This window comes from Gobius niger (genome assembly GCF_951799975.1).
Source record: "Gobius niger genome assembly, chromosome: 17".
NCBI classification, from domain to species: domain Eukaryota; kingdom Metazoa; phylum Chordata; class Actinopteri; order Gobiiformes; family Gobiidae; genus Gobius; species Gobius niger.
The window spans coordinates 11,576,008-11,597,132 of record NC_136868.1 but is presented as its reverse complement, the minus strand read 5'-3'; the positions used below and the strand labels follow the sequence as shown (position 1 = coordinate 11,597,132).

The following is a 21,125-nucleotide window of genomic DNA, read 5'->3' as shown; positions in this document are numbered from 1 at the left end:
TCCCATACAGCTCTCTCCCCTCATACAAGGCCATACCGTATTAAACTCCCTCGTGTCATCATTCCTGCTGGGATTGTGCAGCGCAGCCAGGTAGCAGCGCCATGATAAAACTTGCCATAACAGACATCTCGCCTGGAGGGTTGCGTGACTGTAACAGGGCGATGCTTGCTTGCTACCCTAAGTGATAATTTCAAGGGCGCATCGCTGGAAAGAAAGGGGGGAGAAAAAAAAAATCGGGGATTACCCTAATTCAGTTCAGTGAAAGTATACAGTACTGCTTGCCTTTACTGCTATTACAACATACATCTTTGGAGAAAAGAATGGGCCAGTGACTGCATTGACTTGGGTTTTTTGTGTTGAAAGACAAAAAAAAAAAAAAAAAAAAAAGTGGGCTGGTTCAGCGCACTGGAGGCTTCCCTCGGCTGAAGGGAAGAAACAAGAAGAAGTAGCCCAGCAGAAGTTTGGGATCCAATCAAGAGCGGGTTTCAATAGCGAGCGCCTCGGCAGGGGAGGGACGCACCGCCAGCACCACCAGCAGCAGCAGCAGCAGCAGCAGCAGCAGCAGCAGCACTCCCCAGCTCAGGATACTCTGTCACATTCTCGCTCGCACACACTCGCCTGTGTCCACAAGAGACCAGACCCCCCCCAAAAAAAAAACTGCCAAGGCGCACCAAATACTCTGAATGATACAGGAGGCGGCGAGAATCGAGGGAAGCTCAAAGTGAGGAAACTACTGGACATAGTGACAGGACGAGCTTCTGATTTGCTTCATTCACTCGTCTTTTACTTTGACGCAACTTTTCTTGGTTTATTTCAAAGTGTTTTATTGTTTTTTTGGGGGAGTTGAACAAGAAGCGGCATCCCACATCGGAGTCGGCACATCCAAAGTGGAAGGTAAGATTATTTCCCTTTAATTGCGCGTAAAGGTTGATATTTCACTGTATCCAAAATACAGCAGAGCGGTTTTTTATTTATATTTTTGGAGCATTGCGTGCTGAGAGATTTAAAAAAAACAATTTGAGCAACTTTTCAAAGCGTTTCATGAAGTACAGTAAATGCATACTGGCGGATTGGCTTTGAATCTTCTGCCAAAAAAGTGAACCGGAGAAGAAGAGGAGCAAAGGAGGATGAGGGTTTTGCGGTTTTTGGGAAACTCCAGAAAGTTCAAAGTTATATATGCGCGTCAACGCAGCACGACCATATATATATTTCACTAAATGTTCTTTATTCTAGTTTCCACGCGCTTTTGTAGTTTCCCATTATTGGTTGTCTGCGCTTGTGCACTTTCTGGTCCAAAGTGACAGTTTGCGTGCGTCCTTTTTTACGCATCTGATGTCGGGTTGAACTAGACACGACTTTTTCCAAATGAGTTTAAACAGGAGATCTCTTATGTTGTCACGCCTCATTTGACAACTCCGCCGCATTTATGGGTGATTAAGTGTAGACTTGTCAGCAGAGTCTGCAGTTTGGAGAGCAGTGGACAGGAGCCGCGCCACTGGAACTGAACTGAACAGACTCCAGCTGTGAATAGATCCAAACGCTGCACTTTCGAAACTCCCCAAACCCATGTCCAGTACCTTGAATTCCAACCGTACAGGCATAATGCAGGGAAAACTTAATTGCACTTTTACTGTCATTGTAGTAGAATATTTGTGTTCAATAAGAATGCAGAGGAAACCCTAACTTTTGTAGAAATGTAACTTCAAGAAACCAAACAATAAAAGCAGTTGCATGCCTTTATAAAAGAGATTAATGCTTGCAATGTTCCATCCAGTTTCATGAGGAGATATAGTACAAACTAAAGCATTCAGGAATATCTTCATACTGGCAAAAAACTGTTCTGACAATTGCCACCGAACCACTCAATTCTTTTTGGCAAATCAGTGTTGAATGTGTTGCCTATGCACCTACAAAAAGGGGCAAAGAGACTCATCTTTAGGGTTTATCTGTGAGTGTCCTTGACTTCACCACTCGCCGGTTTGAGATCGATGCCCGCGGGCTAACGTTGGGGAGTTGGTGTTTTTTAATGAAAGACATGCACTGCCTTCTGAGGGATCTGGAATAACTGTGTTCAGCAAAGCCACACGTTGCACTGCTGCAAAGCCTGCAACAAAAAAACAAAAAAACATGTGCACCAGTTTCCCAAGAGAATGAGCCAAGAAACAAAAACAACAACAACACAAAAAAAAAAACGGAGGAAAAAAGTCTGGAGAAAATGGGAAGCGTTGCATACCGTAACTAAACCGTCATTTGCATATGAAAACTCCAGGCTCAAAGAATCCGGCACTGTGTTGCTGTAGCCCTTTTCCGCGTCCACAGCATCGCACTGCACTGACAGGACAGGGGGTTTAGTATACAGTCTGGACCAAACTGGAGGTTATCAAGGATTCAGTGATTGCACGGCAGCTTTTGTTGGTAAAAGTTTTGTTTGTAGAGACGGCTTTGCTTGTTTTGGAAGTAGTTTAGACATTTGGTTGCAGGTTTAGATCTGGATTGCTTTTGTCATGCTTTTTGCTTTTTCACACTCAATATTTGACCTTCCAAGTACCGGCAGGCCTAGATCAAGAGCAAATCAGGGCAAAACCGGGCCTTAAAGGACTAAATGCTGCCTAAGAGGGGTGTAAACTATGTCCAAAATCAGTGGACACCAAACTTAAATGCATTACTGAGCCAGTGAATAATCCTACGCTTTATTTGTCCTGTATTCATTTGGTTTAGATTTCAATTTGCATTGACTTCCCCCTATTCAGTAATCACATTTATTATGTCATTGGCTGCTTCATTGTTTTCGACCTGGGTGAATAAAGTTTTACCCCTTTTCAAGTCAATAAAATGACGATAAAGTCTGTGTTTGATGTTAAGACACTTTGCCACTTGCTTTCCAAACATCTAATCCTTCATAGCCGCCTCATTATACGGAGCGACTCACAAACACCACATCCTCAAACGGGACTGTTGCCTTTTTCCCACCAAACGGGACGGCCCATCCCCGAGTGCCTTCTTCTTCTTCTCCTCCTCCCTGTGCCCCTGATGATGGGCAGTGGGTGGGTGACTTTCCCATGGGCCATTTGCTTCTCCTAATCTATAATCTCCCCCCGGCGCTCACAATGGGCTCGCGCATAAGTCAGGAACGCCCCCCGCTCTGTTTCAAAAAAAAAAAAAAAGGGACCGGTTTTCAGAGGCAGGAAGCAAATCGGACTTGACCCTTTTGCCCGGGTTACATTTACAACACAATTAGCGGCCAATTCTGATTCATTGCTTTACATTAATGAGATTATGGTCCCAGTCTGGAGGTCCTGGAGTGACCCGCACTTGTAGGTGACGCTAAACCAAAAACATATGACTTATACTGTGCAAAAGTTCTGATTTAGATACATTTTTATCCCGATCTATGACCTGATGACAAACAACAAATGCCCTAAATTATGCTTATTGTTTAGATTGAATGGTTTTGTGTTGAAATGGCCCTATAAGAGACAGAGCTCAGCGTCTTGAGGAGGCTCCCACACGCAAGAGGCGTCTACAAAAAGGAAAGGCAGACATTTGTTTTTAAGTGAGTTACATTAAAGGCGCACTCTGCCAAATGAGAAAACCTAATGCCATTAAACTAACCAGATATTCACTGTTGCTGGAGTTACATAATGCACCCAACTAATGGACTGTTTTACCCAGGGCAAGTTTTTAATTTACTGTGGGGAAAAAGAGTGCAGTTAAATCTTAAGGTTGTATGGTTTTTGAAACAGAAGGTAAACTCATTGGACCCCCATCTGTGGTGCTTGTTTAAAACCATTACTTTCCTGTATTGACGGCATTATTTTATAGCATAGACATGAGTTGCCTGGGCTAGAGTTTGTTGTCTATCCCACAAGATCACATTGTGCCGTCTGTGAGCAGGTTATTGCGTTAGAGGTGGGCAATATATCGTCTACAAGAGTGTATCAAGATGGCTGTTGGATGATATGCAAATTTCCAATGTCGAGTGTGTATTCAGTGTCTAGAAATGTGGATAAAATGTGGCGAAAAAGTGTCAAATGAAAAAAAAAAAAGGAAAAATAGTGGAGGGCGGTGATAGAGGAGGACAAAAATGCAAAAAATAGGGATAAAAAAGGGAAAAAAAATAGGGCAAAATGTGAAAAAAAGAGAAAAGTTTGGTAAAAAAAAAAAGGAAAATGTGTGTGTGTGTTCTTGTACTTACGACATTGTGAGGACCAGTTTGGACAGAGTGAGGACATTTTTGAGAAGTGAGGACATTTTGGGTGGTCCCCACTTATTTGAAGGACTGTTTGAGGGTCAAGATGTCGTTTTAGGGTAAGGGTTAGAATTGGGTTAAGATTAAAGTTAGGATTAAGGTTCGGGTTAGGGTCTGGGTAATACATTATGTCTACAAGTGTCCTCACTAAGATAGAAGTACAAGATTGTGTGTGTGCCCTTTTGTTGTCCAGGGTTCACATTTTGGCACATTTCGGATGGTTTGCAAAAATATTGCTATCGAGAAAGTCGACGAAAATATTGAGACATACATTTTTGTATATCTCAGTACTTCATGTATCACGTTCAGTATCTATTGTAATCCGAAACCTTGAACTTCCCATTCTGCAAAGTCTTCTCCAATACCTTTGAATGCCGTAGTTACTGTATATGACCGAAAAGTAGAGCAGCAAACCACAAAGGGAGATTTCTGAACTTGACACTCCTACCATCACCATTGCTACTACCTACAATACTATGAGCTGCTGCAACAACTTTTTGCTAGTTCAAGAATAATAATAGCTTTTCCTCACGGGTTGACTCTGGCAGGCTGTTGTTTGGCAGAGAATCCTGCCTCGCTGACTTGTGTGAGATGATGGATACACTTATGGTCGCTTCTGATCATGGGCTTGGTCTGAAAGCACCTGCTCCCAAAAACTCCCATGGGCGATATGGATTGGGCATGGAGATAAAAAACAAAGATATTTTTAGGCTTTCAAGTTGGTTTCTGCAACAACTAGTCCACGAGCTCCACAGGGAGGTTGACTTTGCAGTTGAGTGGCAGAGGAAACTGGTCTTTTTCTTCCATTGTGCTTTCCGTGCCAGTTTTCCTGTTGCTGCTGCTGCTGAGGTGGACAGCTCAGGAACTGTGAATGATGTTGTGGATGGCCAGGAGACAGATAATTTAGCCCTGCGTATCCCTCCTTTCTTACTCCGGTTTTGGACACACTTACGCATATGGACATACCAGACACGACCTCGCTTCGTCCTGGCAGCCGGCCCTTCACCACAGTTGCAACCAAATCATTAATGACCCGTTTGAGCCATCCAAAAGCAACCAAACCTGCCCCGCACGAGTCAGCGCAGTCCCGTGTACGTCTTTCCATATGGAGATAGTTTCATCTGCGAAGCGTTGGAATAGATATTGGCCCGAGCAGTGGCAGTCGTGATGAAGCGCAATAAGGAAGCCTCTATCATAAATCGTCACACAGGAGTTGGGATTTCTTGGCGTGCCGCTCCGGAGGAATCTCTCTTTATTTGTGTTGAAATTAAACTGTCTTTGATTCCTCCGTGTTGTCGTTAATGAGCACCATGTGGCCGTCTCAAAGGAGGCTTATGGGTTTTGACAAGGAGCTGAAGAGAAAAGAGGAGAGCGCGGAGGAAGCGGAGGTCAGGGGGAGATTTATGCACACACGAGAACAAACCGAGAGGCTGCACTGGACGTAGATGTTCTAACGCAGTGAGAAGCACAACCATGGATGAAAGTGTATTTTGGCGGCACGGTGGCGCAGCGGGTAGCACTCACGCCTCACAGTAAGAGGGTCCCGGGTTCGATTCCCTCCTGGACGGGGCCTTTCTGTGTGGAGTTTGAGATATAACACAAATATTTGCCATCTGGTACAATATGTAAGAGTATTTAATTGAATTAGAACCAATTGTGATTCAGCTGGGTCATCTTACACCTAACTTGAGCTTGAACCCACCTCCAACCAGCTTCCGTTGTGTCCTTAGGCAAGACACTTCGCCCAGTTACCCGAGTGAATGCACTGTTAGAGAAGGTCATTGAATGCTGGCAGTGAAGGCCAAAGTATTTGATTTTGTTCCTCGAGTTAAGTACATTCACTGCTGATCAAATATTACTCAAATGCATGTTGAAATTCCAAAGCACCACAGTATTTGCTGTTGTAAATACTTTGGTTTTCAAAGAAGAAAGTACAAATCAAGCACCGCTCAGAGATCTTCAAAAACTTTACTTAAAGGCACGATACCCGATTTTTTTTCAAACAACAAAACAACAAAACAACAACAACAAAAAGTCCTCCTTTAGTATACCTTAAACTCAAACATTTAGATGCACAGGGAAAAACACTGCATCTAATTGTAAAGCATTTGTATCACTTTCATGAACTTTCAGGCCAGTTTTCTTGCGTTTCTGAGACAGTGAGCCTGAAAAGTGATGTTGTGAAATGTGATCGTAAACTCGTCCCTACAAAATAATTGGGATATTACAAATATGTTCAGTGGCTTCCTCTTTCATTGTTTGTAATAGAAAATAAATCTGGTTTAGGGCCATTCACTGCAGTACCTAAGTAAATCAACTTAGTTTCCGTCCACCTCTGGTTGTTGGAGAGGTTGTTTGCAAAGATTAGCTGCCATGTGTCTGTAGTCAGCCCCATGGCAGCTTTGGCTCCATAAGTAGAGTTGCATGGGGACAATAAATAAATTATAGCTTTGAAAAACAGCTTCAATCAGACAAATATTAGCCATTATAATTAACATTTAACATTTATATTAACATTTATTTTATGACAGATATTTCCATCATTGAAAAATACCTCATAAATGTACAAACAAACATGAGCCTTTGCTGTGAGCGGCTCAGCTCTCCTAAGACACGACTGTAACTTTACAGGAGTGGGGACGTCTCCAGCTCGTTGCCATGGAGATGATGACTAAAATCAGCAGAATTTGAGACTTAAACAGGTTCTAGGTCCTCAGCCGAATCCATTCTTTGATTACCCCCTGCAGTAATTGTGTTGTCTGTGTCGAGCTGGTCAATAGGAGCATGTTTTATGTTGATTAAAAAAATGTTACGCAGTGTGCCTTTAAGTATTATGGGGTCGTTTATCAAGACAGGTGCGAAATAGGTGCGAGCTGAAAAATAAAACTGCAATTTTTTTGGCATGTTGCACTTAATTTCCCATTTGATGTCGCCTGTATGACAGTAGCAGGGCCACAAATCTAATACCGTACACTTTGTAAAGAGAATATTGCGTGAATAAAAAATGCTTTTGCACGTGCTGCTCGCTTTGCACATGACGGTTAACGCCATGACATCATTCATGCACGAAAGAAAGTCCAGACTCGCCTGGTTTTCTCAACACTGTAAATGCTTTCACTCCACTGTAATCCTGTTTTTCAATGATTCATCACTGCACAAATTCTGTTTTCATTGGTTTATTTATTTTTTCTTGTAATCGTCCATCCAAGCAAAGCGCATTTCTTAAACTCTGATTGATGTCAGAGTGACGCGGGCCAAAAGATGTAAAGATAGCGACCGTTTTGGCTCCGCACTCGGTTTCCCATTAGGCCTGGAATCACTCTGAATGCGGGCAGGGTCGAAAAAGCTTTACCTGTAAGAGTGCCATGTCTTTGTTGTAATGGGTGGGGCTGATTAGTTTAAAGTTGGAGATTGGGCCATCTTTAAGCCGCCATTATTATTAAGGTCTAAGGTTTTTGATTTGAACCCATAGACACAATATGTAGCTGTTTATGCTTTTGTTTTAACATTGCCTCAATAATGATTTCCTAATTGCAAACCTCTGAAATGGCAGTTCTGATCAGATCGTGATTAGTTGTGCCGCCCCGGCTTACACAGCGCTTCCCACCACAAATCAGCCAAATGACAAAAACTCACCCATGTATATTTAAACACAGTTGACACCATTTTTGCGGGCGACCTTGCCTTCAAATTATCCCCCCTCAACTTGCCGCCGAACATTCCTGCTCTTTCTAATTAAACATGGGCCTTTATTTGTTCCACATGTGCCGTTTTGAAGTGTTATTTTGGAAGCGGAGCGGTGTGGTATGAGAAACGGAGACGCACGTACGGCGAAATGAAGGGGCGGCGTGCGACCGTGTTGACTCTGCGCCGCTCTGTGAAACCGCACGCGGCCCCGGGAAACAGGCACATGTCATCCGTGAGCGGTGCATTGTGGGATGTGGGGGGTGGCGTGTGGGAGAGACGCAGCGTGGATGAGCGCGGCTTGTGCGGGGTTAGGGCAGTAAATCAAATACGCTTGGTTTGTAAGCGGCCTGTAATAAAGGTCGCACTATATTCAGCGTGGGAAAAAAACATTTAAGATAACAGTTGCCTACAGTGACATGCAGTCATTTCAAATATCTAAACTTTAGCGGTGGTCAGGGTTGTAGCAAACAAAAACCAAGCTCCTAAACTCTTTGACTTTCAACAGTCATCAAGTTCTTTTCATGATTTTTTCCTTGAAGCTTATTTTTTGACTGCATATTAGTGAAGAAGAACAGGTGACGTTTAGCAGTATGTCAGTGCTAGGACTTGAAGCTATGGCTGGAACCACTAGGTCACATGTGTCAAGGTCACGTGATTTAATGCGGCCCTTTGAGGAGCATGAAGTCTTGAGCATGTCAAAAACAAAAGTAAGTCTCTAGCCCATTCCTGTGCGGAGTTATGGATTTTTAACGAAATAACCAGTTTGCTCACTCCAGCCACTAGGGGGCAGCTTAAATTAAAAAAAGAGAAAGAATTCCAGCAGAGGGCACTGACATAATAAGAGATCAGGATATAAACAGCACATTATAGCCACGTGGTAAATGGTCTGCTCCAGGGTGGGCTGACCATATGTGGAGTGAATGAATAATAACTTTATGTGGCTCTTTTTGAAACATGTGACACAGGCTGATAAAGTGCAATACGTGTAAGATGTTGTTTTTTATGAGGCCAAAGTTCATTACAATAAATGCGTCCCGTGACCTGCCGTGGGAGCTGATATTTGGCCCTTGGCCCAAACGAGTTCGACACCCCTGCACTAGGTTATTGTGGCACACTGCTGTCATCTTGTTCAATGAAAATTCTTGCATTTTTACACTTATAGCTTTACTTGCAAGTTTTGATTTTAAGTTATTTCTATCTCAGGCTCATTACTCAGGCAAAATTACAGTTTCCTACTCTTTCCTTAAAGGGGCTAGATGCAAGTTAGTCATTTTATACTCACTACTGCCACCTAAGGTCTATGTGTAACTGCAGCTTCTATATTCAGCTCGTGCATGACGGCACTTCGGACCCGAATTGTTGAGTGACAGTGCAGGATTTTAGAGGCAGTTGTGGTGAACAGGTCGGGGCTCATTCTACACATGAGGACATGGATGGAATATGTAAGGGGAGGAAAATGCTTAGTTTTAACATTTTTAAACTCCTTATAGTCCCTTTAAAGGTGCACTATGCAACTTTTTAAGTGAACAAAGACATCTTAATATTTTTGCATATTGTACCTTTTAATGACCCATGACATTATGGGTACAGCATGACATATTTGCTTTCCGTCACATTGGCCTTCATGACACTCAAGGATCAATTGTTTTTAGGGGTTCGTACCAGAAATGGTCCAGAAACCCCAAAACTCTTTATTCTGGAGCATCAAAGAGGCCACTGTGAGGGAAAGCAAAGGCACCAAGTTGCAGTAAAATATGCACAAATATCAAGCTTTTCTTTCATATAAAAAGTTACATAGTGCACCTTTAACCTTTATCCTATCTTAAAACTAAGTGATTGAATCATATTATACCAAATCATGAACAGTACGAGTTGCTGCTATCAGAAGTTCAGAAGGAAACTTGATTTGAGATCGTCCCGCGGCAGCTCAAACGTGCTGTTCCTGTGTGACTGATCGCCCGCTGTATTTGAGTGGCACCAGCGCGGGGCGGGGTCCTGCTCGCGCCTGTGAAGTGTTTAGGAGAGGTAGGCATGAGAGACGGCTCTGAACAGCGCTGTCCCGAGTATTAATAGACTTGTCTTTGTTCAGGGCGACACGCTTCTGAAGTGGAATGAGACAAGTCGGAGCGATAAGGATCTCCCCTCTCTGTGTGAGTCAAACCTCAAAGTAGCACTCGGGCCCAGGCCTCTGCTGCGTCAGGGCGGCGTGTGGCTACACGGGACGCACACACAACCTGACGATGACTGACAAGGGCTTTTCCAGGCCGCTGTTTCTAGGAACGTGTTTTCTACAGTTCAATTCATGGCTCCAGTAACCAAACTTTCCTCGTGCAAATCCCAAACATTGATAAAAAAGGATGGGTTGCATTAACAAGGGCATCAGTGTAAAGCCAACTGGAAAATAATATGATCAAATATCACATAGACGCAGGTGACTCGCTGAGGAAAGCAGAGATTGCAATATAAAAATGTTGTGTGTGCTGTGTACTATTGTGTCTTTGGGCAAGACCCGCATCCACATTGCCTCATGTACAGAGGGAGATCAGTCTGGGTGGATGTTTTCATGCAACATGATATTTTCTTTTGGATTCTTGTCAAGTAGGGCTGAAACAACAAGTAGTAATGGATTATTGAAATAATTGACAACTATTTTAGTAATCGATTCATCGTTTTCTTGTAAACACAGATTCAAATAGAGCAAAACTGACATGACAATCATGTAATTATTGATGAAAACCTACTTTATCTGTCTGTGTCTCATCCAATCAGAAAGCAGAATTAGCCTCTCGTAAACATTCACTTTAAAGGGACTATATGGAGTTTAAAAATGTTAAAGTTAAGTATTTTCCTCCCCCTACATGTTTCAGCCATGTCCTAATGTGTAGAATGAGCTCAGACCTGTTCACCTCAACTGCCTCTAAAATCCTGCACTGTCACTCAAAAAGTTGTTACTTCGGGTCCGAAGTGCCGTCATGCACAAGCTTAAAATAGAAGGTGCAGTTACACGTATGGCCTGAGGTGGCAGTAGTGAGTATAAAAAGGCCAACTTGCATCTAGCCCCTTTAAAGGTGCATTATGCAACTTTTTGTGCTGAAGAAAAGTTGATATTTGTGCGTATTTGACCTTATAGTGACCCAGCGCGTGCATGAGTGGTCAGCACTTCGCCTTTACTTTCGATCACAGTGGTCTCTACAAGGCTCCAGGATCACTTGTTTTGTAGGTTTTCTGGAGAGAGCTGTGAAAACCTTCCAAAAAATTGATCCTGGAGCGTCCTAGAGACCACTGTGATGGAAAGTAAAGGCGACATGCTGACCACTCGTGCACACGCTGGGTCACTACAAGGTCAAATATGCACAAATATAAACTTTTTTTTCTACATAAAAAAGTTGCATAATGCACCTTTAAGTTTCCTCCATCAACATGTCCTCAAGTTGCGCCACTTTAACTTTAATTGTTGAAAATATTGAAAAATTAAAATTTTCAGTATAGCCAAGCGATTAAACGATTAATCGGAAAAAAAAAAATGGATTACCAAAATAATCGTTAGTTCCCGCTCTATTGTGAAGTATATGCAGTGTGTTGTTGTTATTTGTCTATTTTTTTGTATCAATCGGAAGTCACTGCCGAAAATCATAATGGTCATGTAGGTCATGTTTTCTTAAGCTCATTGTAAATTATATTATATAAAAAGTTTGGTCAAGAAAGATTAAGTGAAAGAGCAAACAGCATCGAATGTAATGTTGAACGATTGACATTTTTAGGAAGCCTTTGAGGCCTTTCTAAATTGTGTGCCTAAATGATGTTCTTGTGCACCTTAAAAGACAAACAAAACATTAGTTCGTCTGCAGCCCTGCCTCAACTGTCTGCATACAATGTTATACGAACCCGTGATTGTGAATAGATGAGCAGTAATTGAGTTTTAATTTGACTTCCAAATCCAGGCTGTTTCCCCCCACAAAACGTAGACGATGCATTTGCAAGTGAATGCTTCAGGTTTCACATACTGGTGCCACTTTTTCCTGGACGTCCTGAGAGCAAAGAGGGTGATAGGCCGTGTGTGTGTGTGTGTGTGTGTGGGACAAGTGTGAAGGAGAAAAGAGATTACTTGTTGCTGAGAAAACCTGATAATGGACGGACAAAAGGGGGCTGAGCGCAGAGCAGCAGCGGAGGGGTCGTTAAGAGGACACACCATCTCTCCAGCTCCGAACGGCAGTAAAGTATCTGGCTAATCTGCCGTCATTACGCTGATTAAATCACAGGGGATTTGCCGTTCCCATCCACTGCAATCAATGAGCTGAAATCAATAGACAGTGGATCGGTTGAGCGAGGCCACGGTCGGAGCTTTAGGTCCAGTTTTGCGCGCTAAACCCCCTTTTCCACGACGCAGCGCGTGAAAGCAAATGACACAGATTTGGGGATTTTGATATCAAATGCTGTGGTTCCCCGGGGCTCCCTAATGTCTTTTCCTTCGCACATGTGTGTTTTAATCTAATCCGCTCTCGGGATGTGGCCTGCGGTTCACATCGGCTCTGCCCTTTAGACGCTCACGGGATCGCACAGATGGAGAGCGCCTTTCCAGACACGTTTAATGTACTGTTAATCACTGCAACAGGGGGCTTTAAGGTAAAAGCTCTTTGAGGAAATGTTATTGTAAAAAAGATCATCCTCAAACGCACTGTAGGAAAACCATTGCACAACATCTCCACATTTTCACGTCAATATTGTTTTAATCTATACCTAAGAGGCGTAAAGCAAAGTATTGGAGTTACCACTTTGACTGAGGCATCACAGACCAGCTTAATCCTCGTGCCGGTCCTGGCCTATTGATGCAATAGTGAGGATATTTACGATGAAACCTGTGCCAAATCAATATGGGAAACAGATAATTAGCAGCGTGGAAGCCAGAACGTTTTTGAAATTAACTTTGAATGGGCAATGTGAATTGATGAATGTGAATCTGTCTCCATAAGGTTTTATCTTGCACAAAACCTGCTAGTCCTGTACTCTAGTTCTGAAAATGCATGTGATTCTATGTAGTATAACCCCTTAACCCCCACCTGATCCGACCACATTTTCTCCAGTTTGGCATTACCCAAATCTAAAAGCTCCTTGATAAAAACATCAAAACGGCGGAAAAAAACGAGGCAAAAATCGGACGAAAATGCAACAAAAGAAGCAGTGAAAACGTGACCAAAGAAAGCAACAAAATGGTGATGAAAATGCAACAAAAACATGACAAAAAAGCGAGGAAAAATGTAATAAAGACCAACTGAAATGTGACGAAAATGCAAGAAGAGAGATGATAAAAAAAAATGATGAAATGCAAAGAAAATGATCCATTTAAATCAATTTTGTAGCTTTCAAATGGGACGTTACTCTAGCCTATAAGCTTAAGCTCCAGTCAAGAAGGTCTGAGCAGAAACAAACATCTATAATCTTCTATACTTTTGCACCTGTCGTAGACGAGATAAGTCTCTTTACCCGCTAATACGACAGTGTCTGGAGGATGTGCCCAGCATTTAACATGTATTTGTCTTCATTTCTTCCTCACAGAATGAGGCAGTGCGCAGGCTGGAGCTCGGTGCTGGCGCTGCTGTGGGTGCTCGGTGGGACGGCGGCGCAGAAACTCCCCACACGGGACGAGGGCCTGTTCCAGATGCAAATCCGTGACAAGTCCCTGTTTCACGATTCCTCTGTGATCCCCGACGGAGCGGAGATCAGCGGCTACCTGTTCAGGGACACGCCCAAAAGGTGAGTTCAGTGTCCTCATTCTTGCTTCAATCAGGCTCTTGAAACCACTTATGAGTATAATGTGTGTCTCTGAAATACCCCTAGTACTCAAGAACTACATGTAGTTACATAAAACTCCAGCTGGGGGTGCAATCTACTCCTATGAGTGAAAAGGCAAGCGTTCACATTTGATGATAGTATTAGGCGAACATGCTAATCTGTACGGGGAAGAGAGTTTAGCCTTTCTATAGGATCAATAACAAGTTTGGTGAAGGTGCACAGACAGGGAAGCTCAGAGAAAAGGGAGATTATTACACACACGCTTGAATGAAACACCTCAAATTTATGTGGATGTACCTTGACCCGGCATTGAATTACATCATTTAAATCTATAACCTATAACCACTTGATTACTGTCACCTTCATTGCAACTATATATCAATAAAGAAGGTGGGAATGTGGCGTAGAACATAAATCAAAGTGCAAAGTATGGCAGGCGGGTGATTTGCTGTGGTGAAAAGAGAAATGTGACCCACAATTTGAAAACAATATTTATAGTGCTGATTGGACATTTATACAAAAACAGCGATAGTGTTCCTGAGACAAATTTTCTCCTTGAGCAACACCACTTTCTCTGACTGCTCTATTCAAGCTCAAGGATATGTTAAACTTGCTGATGGGCACTTACTGTAAAAACAGCACATGTAACAGGATCTGCGCGTTGAAGCAGAAAGCTGAATAATTGATGAGAGGGTAGCCGTGGTAACCGAGTCTCTGTCCAAGGTCAGCAGTGCACTCCCCTCACAGCCCGATAAGTCTTTTATATCAATAGATTAAAAAAAAAAGGTGGCTGAAATGTGGCTGAATGCTGACAGTGATTTCGACGCGTAGGTATTACTTCGTGGTGGAGGAGGACAACACGCCTCTGTCTGTGACCGTGACCCCCTGTGACGCTCCCCTCGAGTGGAAACTGGTGCTGCAGGAGCTGCCCGAGGAGGCCAGCGGAGAGGCTTCAGGTACAACTCAACTTTCAAAATGTGTTATGCAAAACACCACCACAGAACGGTTTTCAGAACCATGGATTTAAAGGAAACTATAGAGGGGTAATGCACTTAGATACGTTACATTTGAAACTCCTCAGAGTACAAACAAGGGCCCGACCCAAATGGATTTTTGGGTAATTTTTATTTATTTTTCATCTCTCAAATAGCCTGTAGTTAAACATTTATTATTGTAGTAAAGGCTTCAATTATATAAATATACAGAAATATGTCTATTAGTGGTCGACCAATGCTGATGACCAATGCACCACTGATATTTTTGGCCACATCTCGACTATCCTGTGGATGATGCTTCTAAACGTGTCGGTGTTGAGCTGTGACAGCAGGGGGCGCTGTATGGGGGGAATAGGGCGGATTTATTCAGGACATTCATGTTTAGTAGGTACATAAGGGGGAGCTTATCAAAAATCAGCACAACCCAAAACAAAAAATGGCAAGTCTCTATCTCTTATGGTTCTGAATTTATTCGCAAAAGTCTATAACACAAAATATATCAGATAAGTGTACAAACTTGTGACCGATGTTTCTTCGCTCCCTTGAGGCCTTGGAAGTTGTAACGGCTCATATTAAAAGCTCTTACCGGGCTCGGTTCTTTTTCGGACAGTAAAAAGGCTGATAGCCGATGTTGCAAAAATACAAATATTGGCCCGATATATCGACCAACCGATAAATCGATCAGGCCCTAGTACAAACACATACACTGCAAAAAGTATTTAACTAGATCAGTATAAACATCTCAATTTGAGCACAATAATCCAAAATTTAGTTGTTTCGACTAGTTAAGAAGCTCTTGGGCATTTGTCCTAGATTATTTCACTGGTTCTGAGATGTTTCTGACTCGTTTCGATACATTTCGTCCTTATTTCAGGTAATTTTCTTTGCCAATGGGGTAAGAAAATTGGTCTTATCTCATTGGCAATTTTACTTTCTTATTTCAAGCGAGATTTACTTTAGAACTGGTCTGAAATGTCCTCAAACAAGCAAAGTAAACTTGGTCCGATAAGGAAAAGTGTCTAAATGAGTGAAAACCACTCAAAACAAGGCTTGATATTTACTTTTTGTAGTGTAGCAACCAACTTCATAACCCAATTTGACTGTGACGTCATCAATTGCTGGGTTTCAGGTGACATCACGCGTTCTAAAGGTCTACAATATTATATAGAGGTAAAATTATTTTGTTTTTGAGGATTTTTTTGGTCTTGTTCAGAGAGAGCATGGACCCAGTGACTGATATTAATGATCATTTTTGTAATTCATAAATGTTCTTTTTAGATATGACTTGTGAAAGTGTAGTTAATAGGAAAAACTGGCTCCTGCCCCTCACTGGGTCCGGTGACATCATCACATAGAACCAGCAATTGACCCCAGATCATTTAACATCATTAAAGTTGGGACAAATGTTTTTTAAGTCTTCTGTCATTTTTTTTCTGTTGCCAAATTGTTGAAACAAAGATAAGGAAAATGTTTTGTATTACGTTTTTGTTGATAACGCATCACATCATAGCCACAGAACAAAATCTGGAACTAAAGCAAGAATAACCTTTGTGCAAAACAGAATCAAGTTGTCTTTATATAAATGTTATCCCCCAATCAGGGCGAGAGAACAATATAACAGCTGATGTTCGAGAGTTTCTTAATGAACATCATACTGACTTGAAGTGCACTTCTGAGCAACACTCGGAGACGTCTGTTTGAGCAGCAGTTCTGTAATAACACGTTAGGAGCGTGCACACACTGCCCCCACACACGCTCAGTTAACCAGAGTGATGTTAGGCCTGGCGTTTCCATAGGTTTTAATTAAGCCACAGTCGTAGTGTCTGCTCCTACCACTTGTGAAGTCTGCCCAAGTCTCTCTCATGTCTATAATTTAGAGGCGAGCTCTTGTCGGTGAATCAAAGCGTCGCTCCCTTTACTTAAGCTGCCTTTGTTTTCCTCAGGTAAACCCAGCACTAATTCTTTGCTTCCTTTTATACTGCATGTCTGTCTCTTTTTTTTTCTTGACATCAGAAAACTTTCTCCATCTGGCGTGTGTCCTCTTGGCTTTGTACATTCCTGAGGGCCAACGCCGCGGTTTCAACACAGGAGTGCTTGTGTTTGAATGTGAATATGACAGCACCTGTGCCTCTCTGCTGCTGTCAGATCAAAAATACTGAATGATTTATTGGGCCATTAACACCTCAAAAGAAACGCAGAAACATAATGATCACTTTGGGGCAGCATGTGCTCGCCCATAGGTCTGGCATTAAGAGCTAAGCTTGCTAACCCCTTCCTCCTGTTTCTGCGCTCTTTGGCTGCTTGTCTCTTCAGGGAGCAGATCCTTGGGCTTTAATTTTTAGCACACCGCTGAGCACACTCTCTGGTTGACAAACATAATATTATGACTTCTTTCCGAGGCCGGTGTCAGAGCAGAAACTGTCTCTCGTATGTAGCAGTAACAAGGCCTCTCTGTGCAGCCCAGTGTGAGGACAGGCCTGTGATCTTCAGGGATGTTTGCACTGAAAACATGGCTGCCATGTGAAGGGCTAATCGTCCATGAGGCTTACAGAGCTTCACTCTGACCTTCAACATCAACACATTAGCCACTTAAAGTGTTGAAATGCTAGACAATATACATACGATTATGAAAACAGGTTAATCACAGGTAACACCTTTCGAACTGTTTGTGGAAAGTAGAAAGAGAATCTCAAATTTCACAAAAATATTTTCTCTGTCGTCTGGGGGTGTTTGTGTGACGTCTCGGTCATTTGTTTCAAATTCTTGCAAACACAGTTAATGGCTCAAAGGTTGTGGACTCTGGTGTATTTAAATAAAAAAAGAACTGACAGAGTTAAGACAAGGCTAAAGACTTCTACTTTGTGCTACAATAAAAAAGTATGTCTCTACAATGTACACAGAGAATGTCATTACAGATTTGAGTGGACACAAGGAAACAAATGAGGTAGACAATAGGAGAACACTGAACGAAGACACTGAGGAAAAGCTTGTAATATGAAAAAAATGTGCAACTGGTAAATTATAAAGAAGGGTAGTCATCTGATTCTTAGCCCACATGACCAATCCCCTGAACTGGGATTCAGTGCGATGGCTTTAAGTTCATACATTCAGTTATCTCAATGATTCCAAGCAAACCTTTAATTTCACTGTCCTTTCGATGTTGCAGGGGAGCCCGAGCCGTTGGACCAGCAGAAGCAGCAGGTGACAGTGGACGAGGGAACCGAGCTCTTCACCTACAAAGGGAACGACGTTGAGTCCTACGTGGCGACCAGCACCCCGTCCGGCCTCTACCAACTGGAGCTCCTCTCCACAGAGAAGGACAGCAACTTCAAAGTCTACGCCACCACCACCCCCGAGTCGGACCAGCCCTACCCCGAGCTCCCCTACGACCCGCGGGTGGACGTGACCGCGCTGGGACGCACCACTGTGACCTTGGCCTGGAAGCCCACCCCGACCGGCTTCCTCATGGGGCAGCCCGTCCAGTACTGCGTGGTCATCAACAAGGAGCACAACTTCAAGAGCATGTGCGCCGCCGAAGCTAAGATCAGCTCCGATGACGCGTTCATGCTCGCTCCCAAACCAGGAAGAGACTTTAGCCCGTTTGACTTCGCTCACTTCGGCTTCCCTTCAAATAGTCTTGGGAAAGATAGAGGACTTACGAGTAACAAGATATCCCGGGCGTACACGGTCAAGCCAAAACAATCCGATATACAAAAACTCTGCATCGGGAATAAGAACATTTTTACAATCGCGGACCTGAAACCAGATACGCAATACTACTTTGACGTCTTTGCAGTCAATTCGGCTACCAATACTAGCACGGCATACGTGGGAACTTTTGCCAGGACGAAAGAAGAAGCGAGGCAGAAGACGGTCGAGCTGAAAGACGGAAAAGTCACGGATGTTTTTATTAAAAGGAAGGGCAGCAAGTTCCTCCGCTTCGCCCCTGTGTCGTCGCACCAACGGGTAACGCTGTTCGTCCACGCCTGCCTCGACACGGTGCAAGTGCAAGTGAGGAGGGACGGTAAACTCTTGCTCTCCCAGAACGTGGAAGGCGTGCGGCAGTTCCAGCTGAGGGGCAAGCCCAAAGCCAAGTACCTGATCAGGCTCCGAGGCAGCAGGAAGGGCGCGTCGACCCTCAAGGTCCTGGCGACCACGAAGCCGAGCAGCAAGCAGCCGTTCCCCTCCCTCCCGGAAGACACGAGGATCAAGGCGTTCGACAAGCTGCGCACCTGCTCCTCCTCCACCGTGGCCTGGCTCGGCACGCAGGACCGGAACAAGTACTGCATCTACCGCAAGGAGGTCGACGAGAACTACGGGGAGGAGCAGAGGCGGAGGGAGCAGAACCAGTGCGCCGGGCCGGAGACGCGAAGGAAGTCCGAGAAGGTCCTGTGCAAGTACTTCCACAGCCCGAATTTGCAGAAGGCGGTCACCACGGAGACCATCACCGGGCTAGAAGCGGGGAAAACCTACCTGCTGGACGTTTACGTGGTGGCACACAGCGGCCACTCGGTCAAATATCAAAGCAAACTGGTGAAAACACGGAAGTACTGCTAAAATGACTCTGCAAAGATAAATCTATTATAAATATATATATTAAATAAGTTTATTTAACTCGAAGTGATATTCTACTAAGGAGCGTATACAGACTTGACTACTCACACAGCTGATGGGCTTGTGGCAGTGACTATTGTGTATATTTAAGTTTACAAATGGGACGGTGGAATCGGATGGCAGGGGTGCGCTGCGTGTGACCAGACTTGTTGCAATGACATCACGTCGCCACCGGGGGGACTTTTATCTCGAAAAAAAAAAGAAAAAAAAGGAAAAACGGAGATCATTTTTCATCATTGGACGTGTCTCTTTTGTTTGCTGCATGACATACGCTTTTGTCCGTCACACCTGAAGGGAGATACAGTAGCTACCTGCATTGTATAGACCTCGCAAACTTCATGTTTTAGGTGGAATTTAAATTATTTTATATACGTTGTTTTTTTGTTTTTTTTGATGACTGTTTGCAATGATATTCCAGAGTTTCTTTTTGGAGACATTCCCCATAGTACCTCCTCCGCCCACCTGTAAATGTTTTCTTCTGTGCTGGAGATGTTATTATATCGCTGTGTGTGTGCGTCACGTGTACAGAGCTGTCCTGCCAATACTCATGTACATAAACACTAAATATAGAAGAAGTAATCCCTGTGTCACTTCGGGTGTCATGTTCTTTTTTTGCTAAAGCGGTTAACCTTACCAAGATGGCTGCCAGCGAAAAGAGCGCCGGGGCTTAGTATTGTGTTTATGGGTTTATGGGACACCGACGCATAAAGAGTTGCATAAGCGGAACTCGATACTCGCGCCAGAACGTGATCTCTGAAATGGCTAGTGGGTGTAATTTAACTTCCTGGAAATGCATTAAAATGTATTTTTAAGTCCGGCTTATAAGCGACGAATGGAAAACAGCATTATTTTGTCATTGGATACATGTGTTACCGATTCAGATAGATAAACAAGGACAAGTCAGTGCGTTTTAGATTGGAGTAGTTAGCTCTCTGTTTTGAAAAGACGGCTATCTTATCTCCAATGATGTTCGCTGGTATTCGAAGTACATTTTTACCTTCAAAATCTTCAGAAAGCCCATGTGTTTTCTTTCAATTGCTTCAACTTAAAGGGGCTCTGTGATGTGTTTATGCTCGGTTGCCTAGATGTACTTCTCTGATCAAATACAAATGTGGCCACAAGGAAATGTACCGACCACAGCATGGGCATTTTGTTCTAATGTACAGATAAAGAGTTGGCAAAATTATTTTATAAATGCAACGTTAAATTTAAGATTCCTGGACCATATGTAACAATCCATGTGTCCATATCAAGGTAATGTTGTATGATGTTGTAAAATGAAACAATAAAATAAAACAAAAAAAATGCTCAAATCTACAGCTTTGTTTAGCCAAGAATTTTTTACATGAGGGCTTCTGTTGCACAGGTTTGGTTAGTCCCGTCACCTTTCTAACACAGTTTTTGCCTTTCGAGTATTCAAGGTCTGGGGTTTAATAGCGTGTTTAGTGGCAAAAGGCTCATGAAGAACAGGAGACAGCCAGGTAAAGGTTTTGAAACTAGGATTTACAAATAACAATGTCCACTTTTACCCATTGATATGAAAATGTCACAACTATGATTCTGCCAGTGATTGCCCACCCTGTTCTTCTGACATCCTATAACTTTGCAGTATTAAGTAGAAATACAGCGTTGGTAATCTTTTTAACAGTAAACGGAATCCACATAAAACAAATCCAATGGGCTTTGAAAAACTATTGAAAACTTTTGTTTTTATTCATTACTACTTTAGTACTACTTTAACTTTAGTCCTTCTCTGTCATCAAGCAGCATTCCATTGGATAAAAAGCACT

General features: G+C 43.0%; 1 protein-coding gene across 1 annotated transcript; it reads left to right on the top strand.

Moving 5' to 3' along the window:
* Nucleotides 1–395: 395 nt before the first annotated feature.
* Nucleotides 396–20,624, top strand: ndnf (neuron-derived neurotrophic factor). The gene is made up of 4 exons (XM_079574935.1): nt 396–894; nt 13,490–13,687; nt 14,558–14,682; nt 17,888–20,624. The coding sequence occupies exons 2-4, from the start codon at nt 13,491–13,493 to the stop codon at nt 19,276–19,278; spliced, it is 1,713 nt and encodes a 570-aa protein (XP_079431061.1). The 5' UTR covers nt 396–894; nt 13,490; the 3' UTR covers nt 19,279–20,624.
* The last annotated feature ends 501 nt before the right edge of the window (nt 20,625–21,125 follow it).